This window comes from Piliocolobus tephrosceles, chromosome 11 (assembly GCF_002776525.5).
Source record: "Piliocolobus tephrosceles isolate RC106 chromosome 11, ASM277652v3, whole genome shotgun sequence".
Lineage (NCBI taxonomy): Eukaryota > Metazoa > Chordata > Mammalia > Primates > Cercopithecidae > Piliocolobus > Piliocolobus tephrosceles.
In genome coordinates this window covers 10,136,054-10,162,749 of record NC_045444.1, presented here as the reverse complement: position 1 = coordinate 10,162,749, position 26,696 = coordinate 10,136,054, and the positions used below count along the sequence as shown (strand labels likewise).

Sequence of the window (26,696 nt, the reverse complement as noted above, 5' to 3'; positions counted from 1 at the left end):
TTTCCACAGAGCTGTGTGTAGACCAGAGTCCCTATCTTTGCTGCTTGTGAATACTTTGTACTTTTTTAAAGGACAAGTCAGTCCATGACAAAGTTACCTTATTAGTAGAAGCACAAGGCAAAGCTTGTGGTTAAGATGACAGAATGATTACACACGTCTGAAATCTCTCCCTCTCATAACCCTATATAACTTTTTTTCAAAAATGTTGTAAACACACAAGGATGGGGAGAATAGGAGAGGACACAGTAGCAACTGAAGCTGGGAAGCAGACCGTCACGTGATGGCGTCCTGGCTCTGAGAAAGCTAAATGTGAAGCTTCCATAGGGGAAAGTTGAGAACCATTCTCTTTTAAAATTGGAAAATCTTCAAAAGGACCAACACCAGGAAGATCCTGGGGGCGAAGGAAGGGACTCTCTCTTTTAAGGAGGATAAGTTGAAACCTTTGAGTTTGAAAAGTGTTAAAGTTAGAGCCCAGAATCCCATTTTCTACCTATGCCATGTGGAGTACTGCCCCTTCCCGACTTCAGCAGGAGCCTGAAAGTTCAAACTCTGCAGATGGTCTGCTAGGATCACCCAGCACTATGGAGGTCATGGGTATCTTACCAGAAAGAAATTGTGACTCACCATGAGTGTATGGAATGCTGAACACTTCCCAGTCCACTGCCTGCTTTCAGCTGATAGAACTGTGGCAGGTGAACTTGATTCTTGATAGAAAATGAGAAAAGGACTCTGCTTTCCTTCTGGGGAGTCTATGCCGCCCAAGGGGAAGCTCTAAACATACTGACACTAGGGCTTCCCTAAGGACAGGGTTAGATTACCCTGCAGTGAACCTCATAGTAGATATGCCCTTCCAGAGCTCAGAGCTCCCAGCCAGCATTTCAGTCCCTCTTCCCCACTCCCCCACTCTGAATCGTGAACATACAACCAAAGATAGACACATATTTGAGGGGATCTCTAATGAGGGAAGACAGAAACCACAATAAATACATGCCCAAAGCACCTTGGAAGATGTAGAGGCTTGGCAGGGAGAATAAAACACAAAACAAATGAAAAAGGATAAGCAAACACTATCCGCGATGGCTTCAGAAAGACAAAAGAAAAGGTTACATCCATGAACACACAGTAACACAGTGCTATGCAAAAAGAACATTCAGAGGAGAAAAGAACGAGTCCTGAAATAAGATAGCAGAAATTGAAAGATCAGTAGAAGAGTTGGAAGATAAAATTGAAGAAATCTCAAACGTAGAACCAAAAGACAAGAAAATTGGAGAAAAAGACAGGAGAAAATTTAAAACAACAATAAAAAGAACCAGTTCAGGAAATCCAGCCTCCAAGTAATGGGTTTCAGCAAGAGAGATCAGAGAAAAGGAGCAGGGATCATTACAAAGTAAGGAGTTATAAAGTAATAGAAAATTACCAAAATGGAAAGAAATGAGTTTCCTGGTTACAGAAATGCTCTGCACTAAGTATTCAGTGGATGCAATAAACTCAGGCCAGCATTTTGAAATTTTGCTGCACTGGAAGACAACAAGATGTGCCTGCTTCTCCTGTACTTCCTTCCAAAGACGCTTGTACTGTGCCCTCTAATTCACAGCCTGTCATCACGTCACACTCCAGCCTTCACCCCAGTGCCCTTGTCTCTTCTTTCTCCACGCCTTCTTGCTTTAAACCTGGCTCTTCCTCAGGAACTCAACTTGCCCTACAGCTGTCTAAAGTGGTCCCTGCCTCTCTTCCACGTCCCTACTGTCACTCAGCCTAGAGGTAGGCTAGGTGTCCTTGTCATGCCTCACTGCCATTTTCAGACCATGTCTCCTCAAAAGCACTTGATCTGGATTTAAATTTCATAAAATCTACAGTTGAAAAAGTAGTTTCACATAACCAAGTTACTCCAGACAATGAAAAGTTTCTCAATAACTGGATCAAGTATCCATTATAAAATTCAAATTAATTAAAATGAAATGACATTAAAAATTTTGTTCCTGAGTTGCACTTGGCACATTTCAGGTGCTCAGTAGTACCATACGGCTTTCTTGTTGGGCAGGGCAGATCTATAGGCTTAGAGAGTCAAGTTAGATTTTGTAGGTGTATCTATATGCCCTTTGGAAGGACATGATGTCTGGCACTTTTTAGTGATAGTGGAACCCTGTCTTCACCTTTAATGATCAGAAATGGTTTTCCAGCTCCCTGGCCCCTCAGGTGCTTGAATGCTTCTCCTGCCATCACCCCCCCCCCGCCCCCAGTGTGAGCACTTAGCACAGAAGCTCAGTAAGCCTTCCTGACCTTGTCTGTGTACTCCCATGCCCCTCCCCCATCTTCTGCCTTCCCACCTCCCTCCCAACGGAACTCCAGCTCCAGAGGGAACCCAGCAGCCTCCAGTCCATTGATCCACCTCTTCATGTTCCTCCCTGCCTCTCATGGCACCTTTCCCTGCTCTTCCTGATTCAGAGTCTGTGGTCACTGGCAGTCATTGCCTTACCCCCCACCTCACTTCACTTTGTCAAAACCAGACTTAAGTCCAATTTTCTGCTTTGTTTATGTGGCACATGTACAGCAGATCATGGCAGAGAAAGCCACCTTGCCAACTAACTGGCCTTGCTTAGCCTCACAGATGCACTAAGGTCTTAAAGCAGCCCATCAAAGTAGACTCTCCTGCACCACTCCAGATAACTGTTTTACGTTTCCTTCTTTCACAACTCCCAGGCTTCTTCCATCTTCACTGTTAGTTGACAAACTTGCTCCTTTTTTGAGAAAAAGAAAATCAAAAGACAACTTTGGAAGGCCGAGGCAGGCGGATCATCTGAGGTCAGGAGATCGAGACTAGCCTGGCCAACATGGTGAAACTCCGTCTCTACTAAAAATACGAAAAGTAGCTAGGGCGTGGTGGCGGGCGCCTGTAGTCCCGGTTACTCGGGAGGCTGAGGCGGGAGAATCACTTGAACCCAGGAGGCGGAGATTGCAGTGAGCTGAGATCGTGCCACCACACTCCAGCCTGGACAACAGAGCAAGACTCTTGTCTCAAAGAAACAAAATTTTTTTTTGAGCATATGAATATATGCCTGTCACCCAACTTTAGTTCTCAGCTTATCAGCTCTTGGCCAATTTTGCTTCACCTATATGCTTACCTACCCGCTCCTATCATATTATTTTGAAGCGAATCGTAGATACCATGTCATTTCATTTGTATGTATTTCAGCATGTTCCTATGGAGAGATATATAACATTAAAAAACCAATAACCCCTTAATATCAAATAGCCAGTCATTGTTCAGGTTTCCAGTGGTCTGAAATGTCACACAATTTGTTATATTTTATATTATTTATTTGAATGAGTATTCTGATAAGAAGCATACATTGTGATTAGTTAATATGACTTTTAAAACCATTTGATTATTGAGGTTTCCTCTATCTTTTTTTTTTCCCTGAAGTTTATTTGTTGAAGAAACTTGGTCTTCTGGGCCGTACCCCCTCTGGATTTTGTTGATAGCATCCCCAATGTATTCATTTCCTAGGGCTGTTATAACAAACTACCACAAATCTTCTGGCTTAAGGCAACAGACATGTATATCTTATAGTTCCAGGAGCTAGAAATCTGAAATGAAGTGTCATCAGGGTTGGTTCCCCGGGAGGTTCTCAGGGAGAATCTACTCATGCTGGCTGCCAGTGGCTGCTTTGATCTTTGTGTTCCTTGGCTTGCAGGCACAGCATCCCAATCTCTGCCTCCGTCATCACATGGCCTTGCCCTTGTACCTGTGTCTCAAATCTCCCTTCCCTTTCTGTTACTAGGGTACTTGTCACTGGATCTTAAACTAAACTCTACATCCAGAACTCTACATCCAAATGTAATTAAGGATCTCTTATCTTGAGATCCTTAATTACATTTGCAAAGGCCCTTTTTTTAAGTACAGTCACATTCACAGTTACTAAAGATTGGGGCTTATGTATATCTTAAAGAACTCAGTTCAACCTACTGCACCCATAGTGTAATTTCACTTGTTCTGTCCTCCACATTTTCTGTAAGTTGTTACTTGACTCTGAAGGTTTGATCTGATTTTTCTTTTTTTTTATTGCTTCTTGTGGCAAGACTACTTCATAGTTCGGTGATTTAGTCACTTACCAGAAGACGCACAATGTCTGATGGTCACCCTTTTTGAGATGTTAGTGGCTCTGAAGATCAGTACCCAGATCCATTAGTGATTAAGTGTTGTAAACTGGTATATTCTTGTCTAGTTATTTTCTCTCAAATCCACTTCTCAACTGGTATTTGTTCCCACCACTTTACCGAAACTAAATGTGTCAAGATTGCTCATGTTTTCGTAGTGCTAAACTGATGGTTAATTCTCCATCAGAGCCTTATGTGGCCTCTCTGCTGTACAACACAATTGATCTCCAGCTCTTCCTGGATCAGGTTTTTTCACCTAGCTTCCAGGTCTTTATAAACACCATAGGCGTAATAATAATTGTAAACACTTAATACGGATTTCAGTGTGAGTAACATTCAGCAGAAGGGAGATGTGGCATGCTAGCAGCAGCAGCTAAAAGAGTCACAATGGCTGCTTCTTGGAGGGAGCCTGACAGGAAGTGAGCAGCAATGGGGGAGGGATCTGCTCTTTATTTTAAGACTTGTTGTACTATTTGGGTTTTTTGGTAATGTGTCTGTGGTACCCGAGAAAATAAAAATCCATTTTAAAAATACTTGGTCAATGTAGAGCTTTTATTTTGTCCTAGGTATGCCTGGCAAATGCGTATCTTGTATTTCTTACCCTTGAATGCCCTTGGACTGCTATTTTCCGGGTTTGTCTCTTGTCTCTTTCAGAATGGCGGTTCGGAAAACCCTCATTCCTCCTCAGCCTCCTGATGTTGCTAGTCCTCGAGTGGAAAGCTCTGTGCGGAGTACATCTGGGTCACCTAGGCCTGCAGGGTGAGCACCGAAGTGTTCTTAGCACTCTTGCTTTTAACCACACATCGCTGCAGTGGCGGGGAGTCTAATATGCCTGCATGACATAGTCTTGTTAGGTTATGTTGCCCAGGCTGGAGTACAGTGGCTATTCTCAGCCATCATCATAGAAAATTGTAACACAGGACAGCCTTGAACTCGTGGGCTCAGGTAACAAGCCTTAGCCTCCTGAGTAGCTGGGACTGTGGGCGTGTGCCACCAATCCCAACTTATATGCTGTTTTTAGCTGCATGACCTGAATGTGTTTTCCAACCTCTCTGATTCCCATTTGCCTCATTTATAAAGTGAGCATTCATATGACATCTATCTCATAGAATTTTTGTGTATTTAAGCAAAATGATACATTTAAAACACTTTGTATGTGCCTTATAGCAAACACCCAGTTGCTATGGCATTCAAAAATGACATCGTGACGGTGTTTATTTTTGTTTTTTTCTGTTTTTGAGACAAGAGTTTTGCTCTGTTGCCCAGGCTGGAGTGCAGTGGCACAATCTCGGCTCACTGCAGCTTCCGCCTTTCAATTCTTGAAATCTCCCAGAATTCAAGAGATTTCTCCTGCTTCTCCAGCGTAGCTGGGACTACAGGCATGTGCCACCATACCTGGCTTTGTTTTTTTTTTTGTATTGTAAGTAGAGACAGGATTTCGCCGTGTCAGCCAGGCTGGTTTCAAACTCCTGATCTCTAGTGATCCACGTGCGTCAGCCTCCCAAAGTGCTGGGATTATAAGCATGAACCACCATGCCCGGCCTTATGACAGTGTTATTTCTCTTCTTAATTCCACAAGTAATATTATATTGGAAAAAGTAATTAGAGAATATAAAAATACTTAAAGTATAAAGTAAAAAATTATTGTCTCATTCTCTACCCACATTGCCAATCCCACTTCCTAGAAAAATGTTGACCAGTAACAGTTTTGGGGTTTTGTTTGTTTTTCCTGTAGACTTCCTCTGTGGTCAGGATAATAGGTCTGATAAGTATGTTTCCACATCTTTTTCTGCATACACATGTAGATAGATTGATAGATTCTTTTTGTTTGTTTGTTTGTTTTGAGACAGAGTCTTGCTCTGTTACCAGGCTGGAGTGCAGTGGCGCTCACTGCAACCTCCGCCTCCCGGGTTCAAGTGATTCTCTTGCCTCAGCCTCCTGAGTAGCTGGGACTACTGGAGTGTGCCACCACACCCAGCTAATTTTTGTATTTTTAATAGAGACGGAGTTTCACCATGTTGGTCAGAATGGTCTCTATCTCTTGACCTCGTGAACTTTGGCAAACTATCACAACTCTAAGTTGAGGTCTATTTCCATCATTTACTCTTTGCCCTTCAGTGTTGTGGAACATCTCCAAGACTTCATTAAATGTGAAGGTTTTTGCCAGCATAACTTCTGAGACCTCTTCATCCTTTTCCTCAAAACCACTTTGCCTTCGCTTCTTCTTGGACTCTGGGTACACACTTTATAGCACCATCTTTCTGTGTGATGGCAGTTTGCTGATTCACTCAACACCACTCACAGTCATATTGACTTCTGAAATGCTAAAACCAGCCTTCACTAGCAGTAATTCATTTTCCTAATTGCCATTTTCTTTCAGTGTGGCAGCTAACTTCAACACTTCAGCCTTGAATAATTGTAATTTTTTTTGGTTATTACTATTGTCAGTCCGAAATAGAAATAAACACTCTATTTCTGCCTTAAGTGGCTTTTCTGTTGCAGCTTAAACCGAAAGATGATATAAAGCTACTTTACCTTCCTTTTTATATTCACTACATTTTTCAATATGGTCCATACAGGTTTTTACAAGTGTAGGTCTTCTCCTTTTTGCTCTTTGCTGGTCCATTTTGAAATCTTCAGATCACGTGTAATTTCACTTCTGGCCTCATCCCTTTTTGGTCTTTTGCTGCTTTTTCGTTTTGGTTGACCCATTCTCACATTCAGTCTTCCGTTTTCTTAAAATTTCACATTGGTTTATCACTGGGACGCCAGAGCAACACAACAACATGCTTTGTTTGCTTGATGAACTGTTTATGCGGAACTGTTTATGGTCAGTGATTGGTCATTACCAGACTTAAGAGGTGATGTGATTGGTTACTGATCATCATGGGCCTCTGTTAGTTCCATGGTGATGTGGGGACCGTAGAGCTCGCCACATGACAATGGGGATACGTTCTGAGAGACACATCAGTAGGCAATTTCATTGTTGTGTGAACATCATGAGTGTCCCTGTACGAACCTAGATGGGATGGCCTACTGCATACCTAGACGGTATGGTCCAACCTGTTGCTCCTAGGCTAAAAACCTGTACAGGACTTGACTGAATACTGTAGGCATTGGTAACACAGTGGTACATATTTGTGTATCTAAACATAGAAATTATAATCTTTATTTATTTATTTATCTTTGAGGCAGAGTTTCGGTCTTGCTGCCCCAGGCTAGAGTGCAGTAGCTCAATCTCGGCTCAACACAACCTCTGCCTCTGGGGTTCAACCGATTCTCCTGCCTCAACCTCCCGAGTAGCTAGGATTACAGGTATGCACCACCATGCCTGGCTGATTTTGTGTTTTTAGTAGAGAGAGGGTTTCTCCATGTTGGTCAGGCTGATCTGGAACTCCTGACCTCAGGTGATCTGCCCGCCTCAGCCTCCCCTAGTGCCGGGTTTACAGGCGTGAGCCATCATGCCCAGCCAGAAATTGTAATCTTATGGGACCACTGTCATGTGCGTGGTCCCTTGTTCATTGAAACATCCTTATGTGCTGCATGACTATGTCTGATATTTACATGTGTGAGCTTCGTGCTCAGTGAGGACTACCTATATATTCGGAATCACAGGACCAGGAAGGAAGACTAGCCTGGAACCAGAGGGGAGAGTTGCACGAGATGGCTTAGAGATGACATTGAGAGCTGGATTATTTAGGGCCTTGTGGGCTATTCAGAAGCCTTTGGATTTTATTCTAAGACGGAGAGCCATTGGAGGGTTAAGGCATAGGAGTGACATGATCTGACTTAGTTTAAAAGAGTCACTCTGGCTACTGTGCTGAGAATAAACTGCAGCAGAGCAAGGGTGGAAGCAGGAAGCCCAAGTGAGAGCTGACAAAACTGTTAACTGTCTTCATGGCTTAAACCTGCATGGAGGTAGTGTTTTTTGTTTGTTTGTTTGTTTGTTTGTTTAATGAAATAGGGTCTCACTCTGTCACCTAGCCTGTAGTGTAGTGGTGCAGTCTCAGCTCACTGCAACCTTAACCTGTCAGGCTCAAGCAATCCTCCTGCCTCAGCCTCCTGAGTAGCTGGGACTACTTAAGAGCTAAGCTCAAGCTTAGCTCATTTTTTGTATTTTTTTGTCGAGACAGGGTTTTGCCATGTTGCCCAGGCTGATCTGGAACTCTTGGGCTCAAGCAGTATTCCCACCTCAGCCTCACAAAGTGCTGGTATTATAGGCATGAGCACCACACCCTGCCCATATGTCTTAACAAGTGTTTGGATTCTGGATATGATTTGAAGGTACAGCTGACAAAATTTTCTGATGGAATGGAGAGAAAGAGAGGAGTCAAGGATAGCTCCTGTATTTTACCTGAGCATTGTAAAATGAGGAAAGCTCTGAGGAGAGCAGGAAAAAAAATCAGGTTAGTTTCAGTCGTTTTACTTCTGCAATATCTATGTGGTTGGACACCCAAGTGGAAGTGTGAAATTCTGAAGTAGTCCGGGCGTAGTGGCCCACGCCTGTAATCCCAGCACTTTGGGAGGCCGAGGTGGTTGGATCACCTGAGGTCAGGAGTTTGAGACCAGCCTGACCAACATGGAGAAACCCCATCTCTACTAAAAACACAAAATTAGCCGGATGTGGTGGCGCATGCCTGTAATCCCGGCTACTCGGGAGGCTGAGGCAGGAGAATCTCTTGAACCTGGGAGGCAGAGGTTGCAGTGAGCCGAGATCGTGCCATTGCACTCCAGCCTGGACAACAAGAGCAAAAGTTCATCTCAACAACAACAACAACAACAAAATTCTGAGGTAATACAGCTCTAGAATTGAAGATAGAAGTCCATGCTGGTGATAGAGATTTTGGAATTGTAAGCAGATGTTCTTTAGAGCTGTGAGAGTGGAAGGTAGTATAAATAGAGAACAGAAGTGGTGTAAGGACCAGACCTGAGGGCATAGCATCTTTAGAAGTCAGGAAAATGAAAAACCAGAAAAAGTGACTGTTTCTCTATACTATGTGATGTTCTGAGGTGTGTTGGTGCCACAATTAGTCCTCAGCTAATGAACACTTCAGGTTTTTATTTGCTTTTGTTTTATTTTTAGAGACAGGGTCTTGCCCAGTCACCCCGGCTGGAGTGCAGTAGCATGATCATAGCTCACTGCATCCTTGAACTCCTGGGCATAAGGATCCTCCCACCTTAGCCTCCTGAGTAGCTGGGACTGCAGGTAGGCATCATTGTGCCCAGCTATTTTTATTTTATTTATTTATTTTTTTTGAAACAGAGTCTCACTCTGTTGCCCAAGCTGGAGTGCACTGGCACCATCTTGGCTCACGACAGCCTCTGCCTCCCAGGCTCAGGTGATTCTCCTGCCTCAGCCTCCTGAGTAACTGGGATTAAATGCACCCACCATCAGGCCTGGCTAATTTTTGTATTTTTTGGTAGAGACAGGGTTTCACCATGTTGGCCAGGCTGGTCTCAAACTCCTGACCTCAAGTGATCTGCCTGCCTTGGCCTCCCAAAGTGCTGGGATTATAGGGGTGAGCCACCACACCCAGCCTGCTAAGCTGATTTTCATATTATTTTTGTAGAGATGGCAGTCTCACTGTGTAGCCCAGGCTGGTCTTGAACTCCTGGCCTCAACTGATCTGCCCACTTCGGCCTCCCAAAATACTGAGATTACGGGCATGAGCCACTGCACCTGGCCTGTTTTTGTTCCTGTCTTTTTTAAAACAAAGTCTCGTATGGACTTAGTTTTCCAGTGTCGGTCCTGAAGGTGAAGAACCTGCCGTGAGGTGCAAAAGTCTCCCTGTGAGCCGCAGCAGGTGCAGAAATAGGGTGAGCAGGGCTCTTTTTCAGGCTCTTGGATTTGGTGTGCTTCAGAGAAGCTGTGGAGGTGGGGCCCGCACAGGCACTCCGACTGGCTTTATTTGCAGCAGGCAATCTGTGGCACCTGAAAGTAGAGAGCGTTTGGATTGGGAAGAAATAACTAGCTGGAAGAATGAACCCCCCACGCTCCCACACCCAAGTAAAAGTAATTTCATGTAAATGGCTATTCTAGAACTAGCCCAACTCCATTCACTGATGAGTAGCAAAAAAGGATTAATATGAAGATAATTAAAATTAAAACGTAAGAAAGGAGCAACAAAGTAAACTAATCTGTTCCCTAAGACACTGACCAAAAAACGTTGACAGGGGACAGATGAAATTTGTAATGAAACATGCCACCAGAATTTAAATAACATAACAAAATAACCACCTCTATGGAGGAAGACACAAAGTTCAAATACAAAAGACTCCTGGAGTAAATGGCAAAACATGAAGTGATGACACAGGAGTTGATAGGACTCAGTAGAGAACTAATGAGGATACCACAGAAGGAAGGCAAAATTCAAACTGCACAAGACAGTATTGGCCGTAGAAGACAGAAATGAAAAAGTGGATAAAATAGAAAGATAATCATGTGTCGTGGCTCATGCCTATAATTCTAGCACCTTAGGAGGCTGAGGTCAACAGATGGCTGGAGCGCAGGAGTTCGAGATCAGCCTGAGCAATATGGCAAAACCCCAGCTCTACAAAAAATAAAAAAGAAGGCCGGGTGTGGTGGTATGGGCCTGTAGTCCCAGCTACGCAGAAGGCTGAGGTGGGAGGATCACTTGAGCCTGGCAGGTTGAGTTTATAGTGAGCTGTGTTCATGTCACTCCACTGCAGCCTGGGTGACAGAATGAGAACCTGTCAAAAAAAAAAAAAAAAAAAAAAGTGAGAGAGAAAGATAAAAAAAAAACCTACAGAGCATACTGTGATAGAAGTAAGACCAAGCATGCGTCATATCATGTCGTGTCAGTGGCTTCGTTGTGAGTTGAGTTGTATCCCCCAAAGTCATGTTGAAGTCTTAACTCCCAGTACCTCGGAATGCCACCTTATTTGGAAATACGGTCATTGTAGATGTAGTCAGTCAAGGTGAAGCCCTACTGGAGTAGGGTGAATCCTCAATTCAATATGACTGGTCTTTTTTTTTTGGAGACAGTATCTTGCTCTGTTACCCAACCTGGAGTACAGTGAGTGGTGTGATATATGGTGTGATATAGGCTTAGGCGATCCTCCCACATTAGCCTCCCGAGTACCTGGGACTCCAGGCGTGCATCACCATGCCCAGCTAATTATTATTATTATTATTTTATTTTTTTTAATTTTTTTATTTTTTTAGACAGAGTCTTGCTCTGTCACCAGGCTGGAGTGCAGTGGTGTGATCTCAGCTCACTGCAACCTCCGACACCCTGGTTCAAGCTATTCTCCTGCCTTAGCCTCCTGAGTAGCTGGGATTACAGGCACACGCCACCATGCCCAGCTAATTTTTGTATTTTTAGTAGAGACGGGGTTTCACTATGTTGGCCAGGATGTTCTCGAGCTCCTGACCTCGTGATCTGCCCGCCTGCCTTGGCCTCCCAATGTGCTGGGATTACAGGTGTGAGCCACCATGCCTGGCCCATGCCCAGCTAATTTAAATACATTTTTCTCTTTTATTTTTGAGATGGAGTCTGCCCTCTCATCCAGACTGGAGTGCAGTGGCGCAATCTCAGCTCACTGCAACGTCCGTCTCCTGGGTTCAAGAGATTCTCCTGCCTCAGCCTCCTGAGTAGCTGGGACTACAGGAGCGCACCACCACACCCAGCTAATTTTTGTATGTTTAGTAGAGACTGGGTTTCACCATGTTGACCAGGATGGTCTCAATCTCTTGACCTCATGATCTGCCCGCCTCGGCCTCCCAAAGTGCTGGTATTACAGGTGTGAGCCACCACAACTGGCCTAAATAAATTTTTTTCGTAGAGACAAGGTCTTGCTATATGGCACAGACTGGTCTCAACCTCCTGGCTTCAAGTGATCCTCTTGCCTTGGCCTCCCAAAATGCTGGGATTAGAGGCAGGAGCCTCCATACCTGACCCGTGACTAGTATTCTTAGAAAAAGGGGAAATGAGGACACAGACAGATACATGATGTGAACATGGAGGCAGAGGCTGGGAAGGTGCCGAGGAATAACAAAGACTTCCAGCAAAGCCACCAGAAGCTGGGAGAGGAGGCCTGGAATAGTCTGTCCTTCCTTCAAGCCCATAGAAAGAACCAGCCCTGCTGACGCTTTGACCTCAGACTTCTGGCCTCCAAAACTGTGAGACAAGCTACTTCTGTTTAAGCCACACAGTTTGTGATGGTTTGTTGTGGTAGCTCTAGCAAACTAATACAAGTCTTAACTCGCCTGTTTCCAGATTGCATTACAAAGCAGAACCCACCTCTGCTCTGCCTTGTATACAGAGGCAGGCCAAACTCAAAGTGATTCAGGAAGGTTAAAATGAAACATTAAGTAAAGGGATGCCGAACTTGACTTGTGCTGACTCACAAGAGTAGATTGATACGTTATCAGGAATTTTATGAGGCGGGTGTTATAGACAACCATTGAAAAAATTGTATTACTGGGTAAAAAGTCATAATTAAATGTAGTAAATACTTAAAACCCAATACTTACTAATTATTCAACTACATTTTATCCTTCTTCCCATGGAATAATTACGTGGAATGGTATGCTGTTTCACGTCCCCCGCCCCCGCCTGCCACCAACCTCTGCCCCACTCCACATTGAAGAACACATTGGCAGCTTGAAATTGGCCCTGGTCGGAGCACTTGTTCCACAGAAGTTATCAATAGCACTTCGTTTACTGTTTTGTTGATCATCTAAGCAGAGATTGGTACGTGTTTTCGGTAAAGGGAAAAATAAAGAGTAAGTTATTTTGGGTTCTGTGAGCCGCATAGTCTCTGTCTGAGTCCTCACGTCTGGTGTGGCTGTACTGAAAGACTTCATCTGCAGAACTGATGTTGGGCTGGGATATAGTTTGTCAGCGCCTCGTCCAGACATAAGAAAGGAATGGAGAAAGCATTAGTCATACACAACTTAAAAGTGCTTGTCAGGCTGGACGCAGTGCCCTCACGCCTGTAACCCCAGCACTTTGAGAGGCTGAGGCAGGTGGATCACTTGAGGTCAGGAGTTTGAGACTGGCCTGGCCAACATGGTGAAACCCTGTCTGTACTAAAAATACAAAAGTGAGCTGGGTGTGGTGGTGCACCTGTTGTCCCAGCTACTTGGGAGGTGAGAGATTTGCTTGAGCCCAGGAGGCAGATCTCTGCAGTGAGCCAAGATCGCACCACTGCACTCCAGCCTGGGTGACAGAGTGAGACCCTGTCTTTTTTTTTTTGTTTCTGAGATGGAGCTTTGCTGTTGTCACCCAGGCTGGAGTGCAATGGTGCGATCTCTGCTCATTGCAACCTCCTCCTCCCAAGACCCTGTCTTCAAAAAAAAAAAAAAAAAAAACGCCAGCCACGGTGGCTCATGTCTATAATCTCAACACTTGGGAGGCTGAGGCAGACAGATCACCTCAGGCCAGGAGTTTGACACCAGCCTGGCCAACATGGCGAAACCCTGTGTCTACTAGAAATACAAAAAATTAGCCGGACGTGGTGGGGGCCACCTATAATCCCAGCTACTCTGGGGGCTGAGGCAGGAGAATCACTTGAACCTGGGAGGTGGAGGCTGCATGAGCTGAGATGGTGCTATTGCACTCCACTTTGGGCAATAACAGTGAAACCCTGTCTTAAAAAAAAATGCTTTCCTATAGCTGTTACATTATGAAGATGCCAAAAAGTTAAGGAAGTGTTCTGCATGTGTTCAAAACCATTATCCGACTCAGGAAAGAAGTCTCATGTCATTGTGAATTTTTCCATTTTCTCTCATATTGATTTTTTAGGTCTGTTCCATTGTACTTGGAAAAGATCCTTTGGGTTCAGTCTATAAATTTTTTGAAATTTGAATTTTGACCTAAAGTATGGTCTGTCCTGGAGATTGTCCCATGTGCCCTTGAGAAGAATGTGCAGTCACTGTTGGTGGGTGGGCGTATTCTGTATATATGTTAGGTCTGCTTTGTTTAGTGTTCCAGTTCTCTGTGTCCTTGCCAAGTTTCCATCTGGATGTTTCATCCGTTATTGAAAATTGGGTATTGAAATCTCCAGCTATGGCCAGGTGCAGTGGCTCACACCTGCAGTCCCGTGTTGGGAGGCTGAGGCGGGTAGATCACGAGGTCAGGAATTCAAGACCAGGTTGTCCAAGATGGTGAAACCCTGTCTGTACTAAAAATAAAAAAATTAGCTGGGCGTGGTGGTGGATGCCTGTAATCCCAGCTACTTGGGAGGCTGAGGCAGTGAATTGCTTGAAACTCGGAGGCAGAATTTGCAGTGAGCTGAGATTGCATCACTGCACTCCAGCCTGGGTGGGTGTCATCCTCTCTGTCTCTCCCTTTAATTCTGTCAGTATCTCCTTTATTCTGTTACATGGGGCACCGTTCTTTGATGTGTGAAGGTTTATAATTGCTGTATCTTTTTCTCTTTATTGTGGTATGAACACTTAACATGAGATCTGCCCTGGTAGGGAGAGGTTTAAATGTACGTCGTTGTTCATTGTAGGCACAGTGTCACACAACAGAGCTCTAGAACCTCTTCATTTTGCTTAACTGAAACTTTATGCCCTTTAATTAGTGACTGCTCATTTCTCCCAGTTCTTTGATCTTCTTGATGAATCTTTTATTAATATAGTATGTCCTTTGTCTTGTTTTGGATTTAGCATCCGTTTTCTCTGATATTGATACAGGCCCACAGCTTTCTTTCAGTTACTGTTTTCACGAAATATCTTTTTCCATCCTTTCACATTTTGTATGTTATTGAAGTTAAGTTGGTATCGATGCGAACTAGATTGATATGAATTTAGACTGCTGATTGTAATCCCATGGTAACCAATTTTAAAATACCAGTGAAAAAAGATAATGTCATCTGAGGACTCAAGTTACACAAATATTTTTTCAAAAGATTTATCAAGCAAAGGTATATCTTATCAGAAAAGGTGGAATTCAGCTTAAAAGCAAAACACAGAGGGTCCTGTTTTTTTCTTTTCATGAGACATAGTTTCACTCCTGTTGCCTAGGCTGGAGTGCAGTGGCACAATCTCAGCTCACTGTCGCCTCCACCTCCTGGGTTCAAGCAATTCTCCTGCCTCAGCCTCTTGAGTAGCTGAGATTACAGGCACGTGCCACCACACCCGGCTAATTTTTGTATTTTTAGTAAAGAACAGGGTTTCACCATATCGGCCAGGCTTGTCTCGAACTCCTGACGTCAAATGATCTGCCTGCTTCGGCGTCCCAGAGTGCTGGGATTACAGGCGTGAGCCATTGTGCCTGGCCCACGGAGGGTCCTTTATAATGCTGAAGAATCTAATTTACAATGAAGTTTGTTTAATTAATTAATTAATTAATTAATTTGAGACAGAGTCTTGCTCTGTCGCCCAGGCTGGGGTACAATGGCATGATCTCAGCTCACTGCAACCTCCACCTCCCAGATTCAAGCGAGAATCTCCTGCCTCATCCTCCTGAGTAGCTGGGATTACAGGAGCACACCACCATGCCTGGCTTATTTTTTTGTATTTTAGTAGAGACAGAGTTTCACCATGTTGGTCAGGCTGCTCTTGAACTCCTGACCTCATGATCTGCCCACCTCAGCCTCCCAAAGTGCAGTGATTACAGATGTGAGCCACCGTACCCGGCCTACAATGAAGGTTTAACAGTTAAGAATATCTGTGTACCAAATAATGTAGCGTTAAGGCTCATAAAGCAGAATTTACAAGAAGTATGAAGAGGGTTTCAAAGAGCAGCTTAGGAGCAAAGGGGCTTTAATTCACATTTTTCAGGCTTCATCAGTTCTAGCAGACAACAAATAAATAGGATATAATAATAAATCGAAATAATAATAAGGGGAAATAGATACGATTAAATTCCGTGTGTTAATTACACTTTTTTCTCTCTCTCTCTTTTCTGAGACAGTCTCGCCCTGTTGCCCAGGCTGGAGTGCAGTGGCGTAACCTCGGCGCACTGTAATCTTCACCTCCCTGGTTCAAGCAGTTCTCGTGCCTTAGCCTCCTGAGTGGCTGATATTACAGGCATGTGCCACCGTGCCCAGCTAATTTTTGTATTTTTAGTAGAGATGGGGTTTTCCCATGTTGGTTAGGCTGGTCTCAAACTCCTGACCTCAAATGATCCAGTTGCCTCGGCCTCCCAAAGTGCTGGGATTACAGGCGTGAGCCACTATGCCTGCTCCCGGCCCCACCCCCCACCCACCGCTTTTTTTGTTTTTGAGACAGACTCTCACTGTGTCACTCAAGCTGGAGTGCAGTGGCACAATCATGGCTTGGCTCACTGGAGCCTTGACCTTCCAGGCTTGAGTGATCCTCCCTGTTCTGCCTCCAAAGTAGCTAGGACTACTTGGGTTAGTGTTAGTCTGGGTTTTTCTGTTCCTTTTGTTTTGTTTTGAGACGGGGTCTTACTCTGTTGCCAAGCTGAAGTGCTGGAGTGCAGTGGCGCAATCTCGGCTCACTGCAACCTCTGCCTCCCAGATTCAAGCGATTCTCCTGCCTCAGCCTCCCTAGTAGCTGGGACTACAGGTGCGCACCACCACACCCAGCTAATTTATTTGTATTTTTAGTAGAGATGGGGTTTTACCATGTTGGCCAGGATGGTCTCGATCCCCTGACCTAATGATCTGCCTGCCTTGGCCTCCAAAGTGCTGGGATTACAGGCGTGAGCCACCGTGCCCAGCCTGTTTGTTTGTTTGTTTGTTTGAGACAGTCTCATTCTGTTGCACATGCTGCGGGGTAGTGGTGCATTCTCGGCTCACTGCAGCCTCTGCCTCCCGTCTTCAAGTGATTTCTCGTGTCTCCTCCTGAGTAGCTGGGATCACAGGCGTGTGCCAACAAACCTGGCTAATTTTTGTATTTTTAGTAGAGACGGGGTTTCACCATCTTGACCAGGCTGGTCTCGAACTTCTGGCCTCAGGTGATCCACCCACCTCAGCCTTCCAAAGTGCTGGCATTACAGGCGTGAGCCACCACGCCGAGCCAGTATTAGTCTCTTTTCTAAGTTATTAGTTTCTGCTTTTATATTTATTGTTTCCTTTATTTTTGTTTGTTTGTTTTCTAGTTTTTCAGCCTGACAGTTTTCAATATTTTTTTTACTGACATAAATATTTAAGGCTATGAATTTTCTTCTAAATAATGCTTTCATTGCAACCCACTGATTCTGCTATATAATTCTTTCATTGTGGCTTTTTTAATTTACTTTTTTTTTTTTTTTTTTTGAGATGGAGTTTTGCTCTTGTCGCCCAGGCTGGAGTGCAGTGACGCAGTCTCAGCTCACTGCAAACTCCACCTCCCAGATTCAAGTGATTCTCCTGCCTCAGCCTCCCGAATAGCTAGGATCACAGGCATCCACCAACACGCCCAGCTAATTTTTGTATTTTTAGTAGAGGTGGGGTTTTACTGTGTTGTCCAGGCTGTTTTCAAACTCCTACCTCAAGTGATCTGCCTGCCTTGGCCTTCCAAAGTGCTGGGATTACAGGCGTGAGCCGCCACCTAGCCTAAATTTCCTTATTTTTTAGATAGGGTCTCACTGTGTCATCCAGGCTGGAGTGCAGTGGGTGTGAACAGTTGACTAAAGCCTTGAATTCTTCAGCTCAGGTCACCATCCTGCCTCAGGCTCCTGAGTAGGGAACTACAGGCACATGCCACTATGCCCAGCTCTCAGAGAACATTTTTAAATGGGTTAAAAGGGCTCTCTGTTTTCTCCTTTCATTCCTATTTCTAGTTTGCCTGCCTAACACTAACTCAATCGAGATAAACCATAAAAAAATTAAAAAGGAGTTTTTTTCGACATTGAACTTAATGTAGTTCTATGCAAATAACAATAGAAAAACCCATGGATAAATTTATGTGGCTGGGGAGGCCCCACATTCATGGCAGAAGGCAAGGAGGAGAAAGTCACATCTTACGTGGATGGTGGCAGGCAAAGAGAGAGCTTGTGCAGGGAAACTCTCCCTTTTTAAAACCATCAGGTCTTGTGAGACTTAGTTCCTATCACGAGAACAGCACAAGAAAGACCCGCCCCCATGATTCAGTCATCTCCCACAGGGTCCCTCTCCTAACACATGGGAATCATGGGAGCCATTTGTGTGGGGACACAGAGCCAAACCATATCACATTATGACTCAAAATTCAGAATCTATAAAAAGGAAGTTTTGGGAAATTTGACTCAGGGCTGGATATGGTGGCTGACACCTATAATCCCAGCAATTTGGGAGGCCAAGGTGGGCAGATTGCTTCTAACCCAGGAGTTCGAGACCGACTCCATCTCTACAAAAGATACAAAAATTAGCCAGGCGTGGTGGTGCGCACCTGTGGTCCTGGCTACTCAGGAGGCTTAGGTGGGAGGATTGCTTGAGTCTGGGAGGTCGAGGCTACAGTGAGCCAGGATCATGCCACTGTACTCCAGTCTGGATGATAGAGTGAGACCCTGTCTTTAATAAGAGAGAGAAATTTGACTTAGTAAAAATTATTTAAGAAACAAACTACTTTTGTCAAGAAAAAACTTCATAAGCAAAGTGGAAGACAAATGATGAATTGGGAAGTTATATTTCCAACTCATATCACAGTCTAACGGCTCATCTTCGTAGTATATAAATAACTGCCAGAAGTGAATAATAAAGAAGTCCAGTAGAAAAATGAACAACCTTTTTGAACAATTAGGTCACAGGTAAAGAAGTGTCAAAGGTCCATAACATGTGGAATGATGCTTTATATCAAGAGATGAGCAAACTGAGAGCACACTGAGACACCATCATTTACCTTTCATACTGGCAAAATACCAGGAGTTTGAAATATGCTGTTGGAAAAGCTGTGGATAATTGGGTGTTTTTATTCTTGGTGAGAGTGCAAACTGTTATAACTCTTACAGAAAGGCAACTTGGCAATACTTACCAAAATTACAGAGGCATTTTTCTGTCCCAGGTATATGTGGTAATGTATTAATCGGATACACTAGCACACATATCAGATGACAGAGGTGTCAACGTGCCGAGAGCTAACACGCCAGAGTTGGAAGGGCTCTGTTGAAAGATAACTGGCTTGCTGCTCCCTGGACAGCTCCACTCTGAAATGCAGCTCTCCTGAACAGTCAGCACCAGAGCTCAGAAGCACCTCCTCCCACCCCCATAGTTTTCATGCCACCTGCACTTTCCCCAAAGTCCTTAGTGTAGAGAAGCAAGGAAGTGACATACTTTGGGAAATCTGGCTCTGACGGCATGTGGTTTGTCCACCGTGGCTGGGCATTGCATTTCTTGATAGGATGGAGAGCCTGGGGAATCGTGTGCATTCCGCTCACCTTCTACCTCCAGATATTCCCAGTTAAATTTGTAGTTTTTCAGTCTGTTGAATGTTGTTATCTGTATTGGTCTTTATACTCTACTCCACGAATAGGGGACTGGGTAAATAAAATATGGTTACAAGTCAAAAAAGCAACCCAAATGAGTCAAAAAAAAAAAAAAAAAAGAAAAAGGTACGAGGTATATGCTATGACAGTTTTGAAATAAGCAGGGAAGTTGGGTAAGAAAGTAACATTTGGGCTAGGTGCAGTGGCTCACACTTGTAATCTCAGCATTTTGGGAGGCCAAGATGGGAGGATCACTTGAGCTCAGGAGTTTGAGACCAGCCTGGGCAACACAGCAAGACCTTGTCTCTACTAAAATGTGAAGAAAAAAAAAAAAATAGCCAGGCGTGGTGGTACACCCCTGTAGTCTCAGCTGCCAGAGGTGTTGGGGAGGGGAGGCTGAAGCGGGTGGATCGCTTGAGCCCAGGAGTTTGAGACTAGGCTGGACAACATGGCGAAACTCTTATCTCTACAAACAATATAAAAGTTAGTCGGGGCCAGGCGCGGTGCCTCAAGCCTGTAATCCCAGCACTTTGGGAGGCCGAGACGGGCGGATCACGAGGTCAGGAGATCGAGACCATTCTGGCTAACACAGTGAAACCCCGTCTCTACTAAAAATACAAAAAAACTAGCCGGGCGAGGTGGCGGGCGCCTGTAGTCCCAGCTACTCCGGAGGCTGAGGCAGGAGAATGGCGTAAACCCGGGAGGCGGAGCTTGCAGTGAGCTGAGATCCGGTCTCTGCACTCCAGTCCGGGCAACAGAGCGAGACTCTGCCTCAAAAAAAAAAAAAAAAAAAAGTTAGTCGGGTGTGGTGGTGCAAACCTGTGGTCTCGAGCTACTGGGAGGCTGACGTGGGGAGGATTGCTTGAGTCTGGGAGGTTGAGGCTGCAGTGAGTCCTGATCGTGCCACTGCACTCCAGTCTGGGCGACAGAGCCAGACTCTGTCTCAAAAAAAAGAAAAGAAAAAACATTTGTATTTGCTTTTGTCTACATACATAAGTACTATAAGGTCATATAAGAAATTATTATATTTTATTGATTGTGAGAAACAAGGTTTTAAAACCATAGCATCTCTAAAATCAGTATCTTAAAACTGATGACATCTTAATATTCTAGAATTCAGTTATTGTATTTTTAAGTGTGCACAAAATAATGGTTCATTTTATAACTGTTGCCATGTTAGAGTCAATGGAATGCTGAGATACAGTGATAATTGTGTGGAAGATAATAGTGGATGAACCCATCCAATATATCGAGCAGCTTTCTCCATGTATCATTTGGAGCATGTAAATGTATTATTAATTCAAAACAAAAAAACTAAAAAAAAAATAAAAAAATAAAAAAATTTAAAAAATTAAAAAAAACCAAAAACACTTTAAAGGAAAAAATATAAAACAGATTTAAAAAGGAAATCCAATAGCTGTCAATATAAGTAAGTTTAATTTTTTTAAGTCATGTAGTACTACAAGGCTTATAATGTTTGTGTAGGTTTTTCTAGGTATCACTAGTTCATCTTCAAACTTTCCACCAAACCTACAGAACTGCTCTAAATGAGTTAAACCTGTCAGATCTCTGTCATTTGTGCTTTTTCTTGCTCATATCCCTCCTTGAAGCCCTGCTTCTGCCTGCCCCAGTCTGTATTGGTGCCTGTCTGGTCTCGGTGCCCAGCTATTGTTCCTGGTGCCTCTTTTCTCCGCCAAGCTCTGAATTCCCTACACCTTGTCACCCGGAGCCTGTATGCTTCCTTTTTCTTGATTTATCCCCTTGATTTGTAAGAGCACCTCTTCAGTAGTAGTGACGGAATGCCCAAGATGTCAATTTTTGATACTTGGCATATCAGAAAACATCTTTATTCTATCCACACTCTTCAGTCTGTTTTCTCTGTATTGTTCAGATTAGGCTAATTATACTGATCTGTCTTCGGCCTCATTGATTCTAAGGCAGATGCGATGGCTCTTACCTGTATAGTCCCAGCTACTCAGGAGGCTGAGAAGGGAGGATCATTTGAGGCCAATAGTTGGAGGCTGTGGTGCTCAATAATCATGCCTATGAAGAACCACTGCACTCCAACCTCGCCAGCACAGCAAGACCATCTTATTTCAGTTATTATATTTTTTATTTCTTTAATTTCTATTTGGTTCCAAAATTTTTATAACTTTGATTTTTTTACTAAGATTTTTCTATTTTTTCATTCATTTCAAGTGAATTTATAATTGCATATTAACACATATTTATAATACCTGCTTTAAAGTCCTTGTCAGATAATTCCTTTATCATTCATCTGTTGTCTTATTCAAGTTGTGATTTTCCTGTTTCTTGATGAGTGATTTTCTGTTTGGAACTGGACATTGTAAGTGTTAAATTATAAGACTGAATTTATGTATAGGTTATACTTTAGCAGGCCTCCTCTCAAACTACCCCAGCAGGGAAGAGGGGGCATTGCCTTGTTACTGCCGGGTGATCAGTGAAGGCCAGGTTCCCAGTTGGCCTCTGATGATACTGCATGAGTAGTGGGATGGGGAGGAGATTGAGGCCCCTCATTACAACCTGGCCAGGGAAGTCTAGACTCTTCTCAGCCTTTGCCAAGGCCGCAGCTCTTTCTGTGACGTTTCACTGGAGTAGAGCAATTACTGTCTACAGGATTTACGTCATGTCAAGCCACCCCTTTTTGTTGATTCTTGGGCTAGACAGAGTAGGCTTTTCTTGGGACTTCTTTTTGTCTCTGCTCTTTGGCATTTCCATGTTATCAGCTTCTCCAGTGCCCTGTCCAGGACACACAAGGCAAAAAACAAACCCAGGGAACTGACTGCCATGCCGTTCCTGGGTCCTGAGGTCTCTAAACAATGTGCCTTTTTCTCCTCACTCTTCAGCAGCTCGTTGTGCTTGGTTTATATCTAACACTCCCGAGTTTTAGCTCTACTCTGTGGGAGGAATAGGAAAAAGTATGTCTACTCCATTCCTGAAACACAACTCCTCACTTTTAAATGATAGAATGGCAGGCAGAATTTTAGACAAGGAATCATTGCTCTTTAAAAATATTAGCCGGCTGTGGTGGCCCACCCCAGAGCTTCAGGAGACCAAGGCAGCCAGATTGCTTGAGTCCAGGAGTACGAGACCAGCCGGTCAATATGGCATAACTCCGCCTCTACAAAAAATACAAAACCTGGTCAAGCATGGTGGCACATACCTTTAGTCCCAGCTACTGAGGCTGAGGCAGGAGGATCACCTGAGTCTGGGAGTTTAAGACTGCAGTGAGCCATGATCATGCCACTGCACTCCAGCCTAGGCAACACAGTGAGAGGGAGTCTGTCTCTCTCTCTCTCTCTCTCTCTCTCTCTCTCTCTCTCTCTCTCTCATCTGTCTCACTCTCATATATATGAGAGAGAGTGTGTAGCATACATATAAAGGTATTACTCTCTTGTCTTCTACATTTTTTTTACTTTTGAAAACCCAGATACGATTTTTGAGTGCTGATCTTTATATCTTACATATTCATTTCTTTCTGAACACTTTAATGATCTTTGTTCTCAATGTTCAAAAACTTGACAGTAGAATTTGGGTTGGTTGTTTTTTGAGACAGAGTCTTGCCCTGTTGCCCAGGCTGGAGTGCAGTGGCACAATCTCAGCTCACTGCAACCTCTGCCTCCCGGGTTCAAGTGATTCTCCTGCTTCAGCCTGCTGAGTAGCTGGGATTACAGGCGCTCACCACTGCGCCCCACTAATTTTTTGTATCTTTAACAGAGACAGGGTTTCACCATGTTGGCCAGGCTGGTCTCGAACTCCTGACCTCGTGATCCTCCTGCCTCGGCCTCCCAAAGTGCTGGGATTACAGGCGTGAGCCCCTGTGCCTGGCCTTTTTTTATACTTTAAGTTCTGGGATACATGTGCAGAATGTACAGGTTTGTTACATAGATATACATGTGCCATGGTGGTTTGTTGTACCAGTTGGTTGTTTTTATATGTGCTAGATACTCAGTGGTCTCTTCAGTCTGAAAACCTGTGTTGGTCGGTACAGGGAAATCTTAATATATTATTTCTCTCATAATTTGTTTTCTGCTACTCAATTTCCATCTCATCCCTTTTTTTGGGGGAAACTCTTTATTTGTCAGGTGAACTTCTAGAATTGATTTCTTTATATTTTCTCTCTTATTTATTTACTATCTCTTTCTCTTCTCTCTTTTTCTTTCTAGATATCTTCAAATTTATCTTAAAGCCTTCTCAATATGAAAATCTGTAAATGTCTGGGAAAATAGAGAAAATAATAGTAATCAAACAGATGTAACTGTTTTAATATTTTGCCGTAATTTATCTTCTCCTTTTTTTTTTTTTTTTTAAGAGACAGGGTCTCGCTGTGTTGTGGCTGGAGTTCATTGGTGCCGTCATAACTCATTGCAGCCTCAGCCTCACAGGTTCAAGCAATCCTCCTGCTCTTCAGCCTCCAGAGTCGCTAGGACCATAGGCACACACCACCACGCCCAGCTAATGTTTGTATTTTTGTAGTTTTGGGGTTTCCCTATGTTCACTAGGCTGGTCTCGAATTCCTGGGCTCAAGTGATCTTCCTGCTGTGGCCTCCCAAAGCACTGGGATTATAGGCGTGAGCCACCATGCCTAGGCAGTTCTTTCTTATGCCTATTCAAATATGCAGTTCAGACTCTCTAGTGTTTTTTCTTTTTTCCCCCCCTTTCAGCATTTACATTTTTATATTCCAGAACTTCTAGTCTCTCTGTTGCCCAGGCTGGAGTGCCAGTGTTACAATTATAGCTTATTGCAGCTTCGGACTCCTGGGCACTAGTAATTCTGCTGCCTCCGCCTCCTTAGTAGCTGGAACTACAGGTGCATGGCAATGCACTTGGCTAATTAAAAAAAAAATTTTTTTTAAGATATGGGGTCTTACGGTATTGCCCAGGCTGGTCTCAATCTTCTGGCCTCAGGTGATTCTTCTGCCTTAGTTTCCCAAACTGCTGGGGATTTTTAGGCATGAGCCACTGTGCCCAACTCAGTATTTTCATTTCTATAGGTTAAAAATCCCAAGTATACAGTTGCTCATCTGAGAATATAGGAGTAAAAGCCAGTGATTTTGTCTTCTCTCACTCAACAACACCACAGAAACTTCTGTGACCTTTGGTTAGTAAGAAGTGGGGGAGGATTTCTCCCCGGCAACCAACCAACCAGATTTGCAAAAGACACCAGGTGGGTGCCCTCCAATTCAATTATGACACTTGGAGATAGTGTCAGATCTCACAGGTTGAGGGCTCAGTCCCACAAGACTACCAAACTTGCAACGCCCAATGCAAGCCCCAGGTGGTTTTACTTGTTCTTCTGACCAGCTAGTTCCCATGCATACGTTTGATTAATTTGCTAAAACAGCACACAGAACTCAGGAAAACACTTTATATACATTAACCTATTTTCATAAAGGCTATTACAGAGGATGCAGATGACCAACCAACTTTAACAGACGCATAAGGCCTGGGAGAAGGGATGTGAAGCTTCCATGGCCTCTCCAGGCACGCCCCTCCAGGAATTTTCACGTGCTAGCTATCCCAGAAGCTCCTGAATCCAGTCTTTTCGAGTTTTTATGGAAATTCCATTTATACAGGAATGGTTGATTAGGCATTGGCCATTAGTAATCAGCTCAACCTCAGTCCCTCTCAATTACAACTGTAGTTAAAGAAAAAGAAAGAAAAGAAAGAAAAAGAAAAATAACGACTCCAAAGTCAACATATATATTAAGGAATTCTGGGGGAAAATGTGTATTAATATTATGAAAATTGGTTGTGCTATGACGATATGACTTTGAGTGCGTTCTTTAAAGTGTTATTTTCTTGTTAATTTTATTACTGCTTATAAAAACTTGGGTGGGAGCAGGACATACAGTATATTTTTAAAACCTGATTGACATTTAAAATTGCTTTGTTAAACTTTAAAGTCAAGAAATAGAGTATTAAAGCTGGGCATGATGGTTCTCACCTGTAATCCCGGCACTTTGGGAGGCCGAGGCAGGCGGATCACTTGAGCTCAGGAGTTAGAGATCAGCTTGGGCAACATGGTGAAACCCCATCTCCACCAAAAAATACAAAAATTAGCCTGGCATGGTGGCACACACCTGTAGTCCCAGCTACTCGGGAGGATGAGGTGGGAGAATCCTTTGAGCCCAGAAGACAGAGGTTGCAGTGAGCCAGATCACACCACTGCACTCCAGCATGGGTAACAGAGTGAGACCCTGTCTCAAAATTTTTTAATAATTAAAAATTAAAAAATAGAGTATCAGTTGTGCAGTGTGCTGAACAGAAATAATTGGACAAATACCCATCCTCTGAGATGTTGTAGATGAAGACAGTTTTTTCTTATTTGCTACATGTGCTTTTCTTTTGTGTTTTAGTGCCAAACCCAAGTCTGAAATCCACGTGTCTATGGCCACTCCGGTCACTGTGTCCATGGAGACTGTATCCAATCAAAATAATGATCAGCCTACCATTGCCGTCCCTCCAACCGCCCAGCAGCCTCCACCGACCATTCCAACTATGATTGCAGCAGCCAGTCCCCCATCACAACCAGCCGTTGCCCTTTCAACCATTCCTGGAGCGGTCCCCATCACTCCACCCATCACCACCATTGCAGCTGCACCACCTCCATCAGTCACTGTGGGTGGCAGTCTATCCTCCGTCTTGGGCCCTCCTGTTCCTGAAATTAAAGTGAAAGAAGAAGCAGAACCAATGGATATCATGAGGCCAGTTTCTGGTAAGTCCGTCCATAGAATACTCTCCATTGGCAGTTGCCTCTTCCCCTCCCTAATTCTCCTCCAGCACCCAGATTCTTCTGTGACCCTCAGCCAACACTCCCTGATACCCATTTTAGATGTTGCATGTCATTAGTTTTTGATAAATAGAAGAAAGCAATAAACTCATTGTGAAAACTAAAACTACTTTGCTTCCCTTTTGTAATTAGGTTTAATTTCTGGCCAAAATCATGAGAGAGATTAGTATTTCCCCATGGATATCCTTCAAGGTAGTTTCCTTGCATGCATTAAGAAAATGCTACTATGTAAAAGGGTCACAATACGGCTATAGTACTGTTTATTTCCAAGTTTCATTGCCTTGTTATGCAATCAAGTAAGATTTATGTTGCTGAAAAACCTATATATGATTAGTAAAATCTTAAAGCAATTCATTTCTCCCTTTACCACTTTATCTTAGCTCTAAACTTCCAGTTTGAGA

At 43.7% G+C, this 26,696-nt stretch overlaps 1 protein-coding gene across 10 annotated transcripts in view; it reads left to right on the top strand.

Annotated features, from left to right (window-relative positions):
- SAP130 (Sin3A associated protein 130) overlaps positions 1–26,696 on the top strand; it is an 85,281-nt gene that overhangs the window by 45,036 nt on the left and 13,549 nt on the right. For 6 of the 10 annotated variants that reach the window (XM_023225579.3, XM_023225576.1, XM_023225581.2 and 3 more), the window contains exons 15-16: positions 4,813–4,917; positions 25,862–26,220. In XM_023225579.3, the coding sequence (XP_023081347.1) occupies positions 4,813–4,917; positions 25,862–26,220 (464 nt within the window). The remainder of the gene's footprint in view (positions 1–4,812; positions 4,918–25,861; positions 26,221–26,696) is intronic. The other 4 variants (XM_023225583.2, XM_023225586.2, XM_023225585.2 and 1 more) reach the window with 1 other exon arrangement.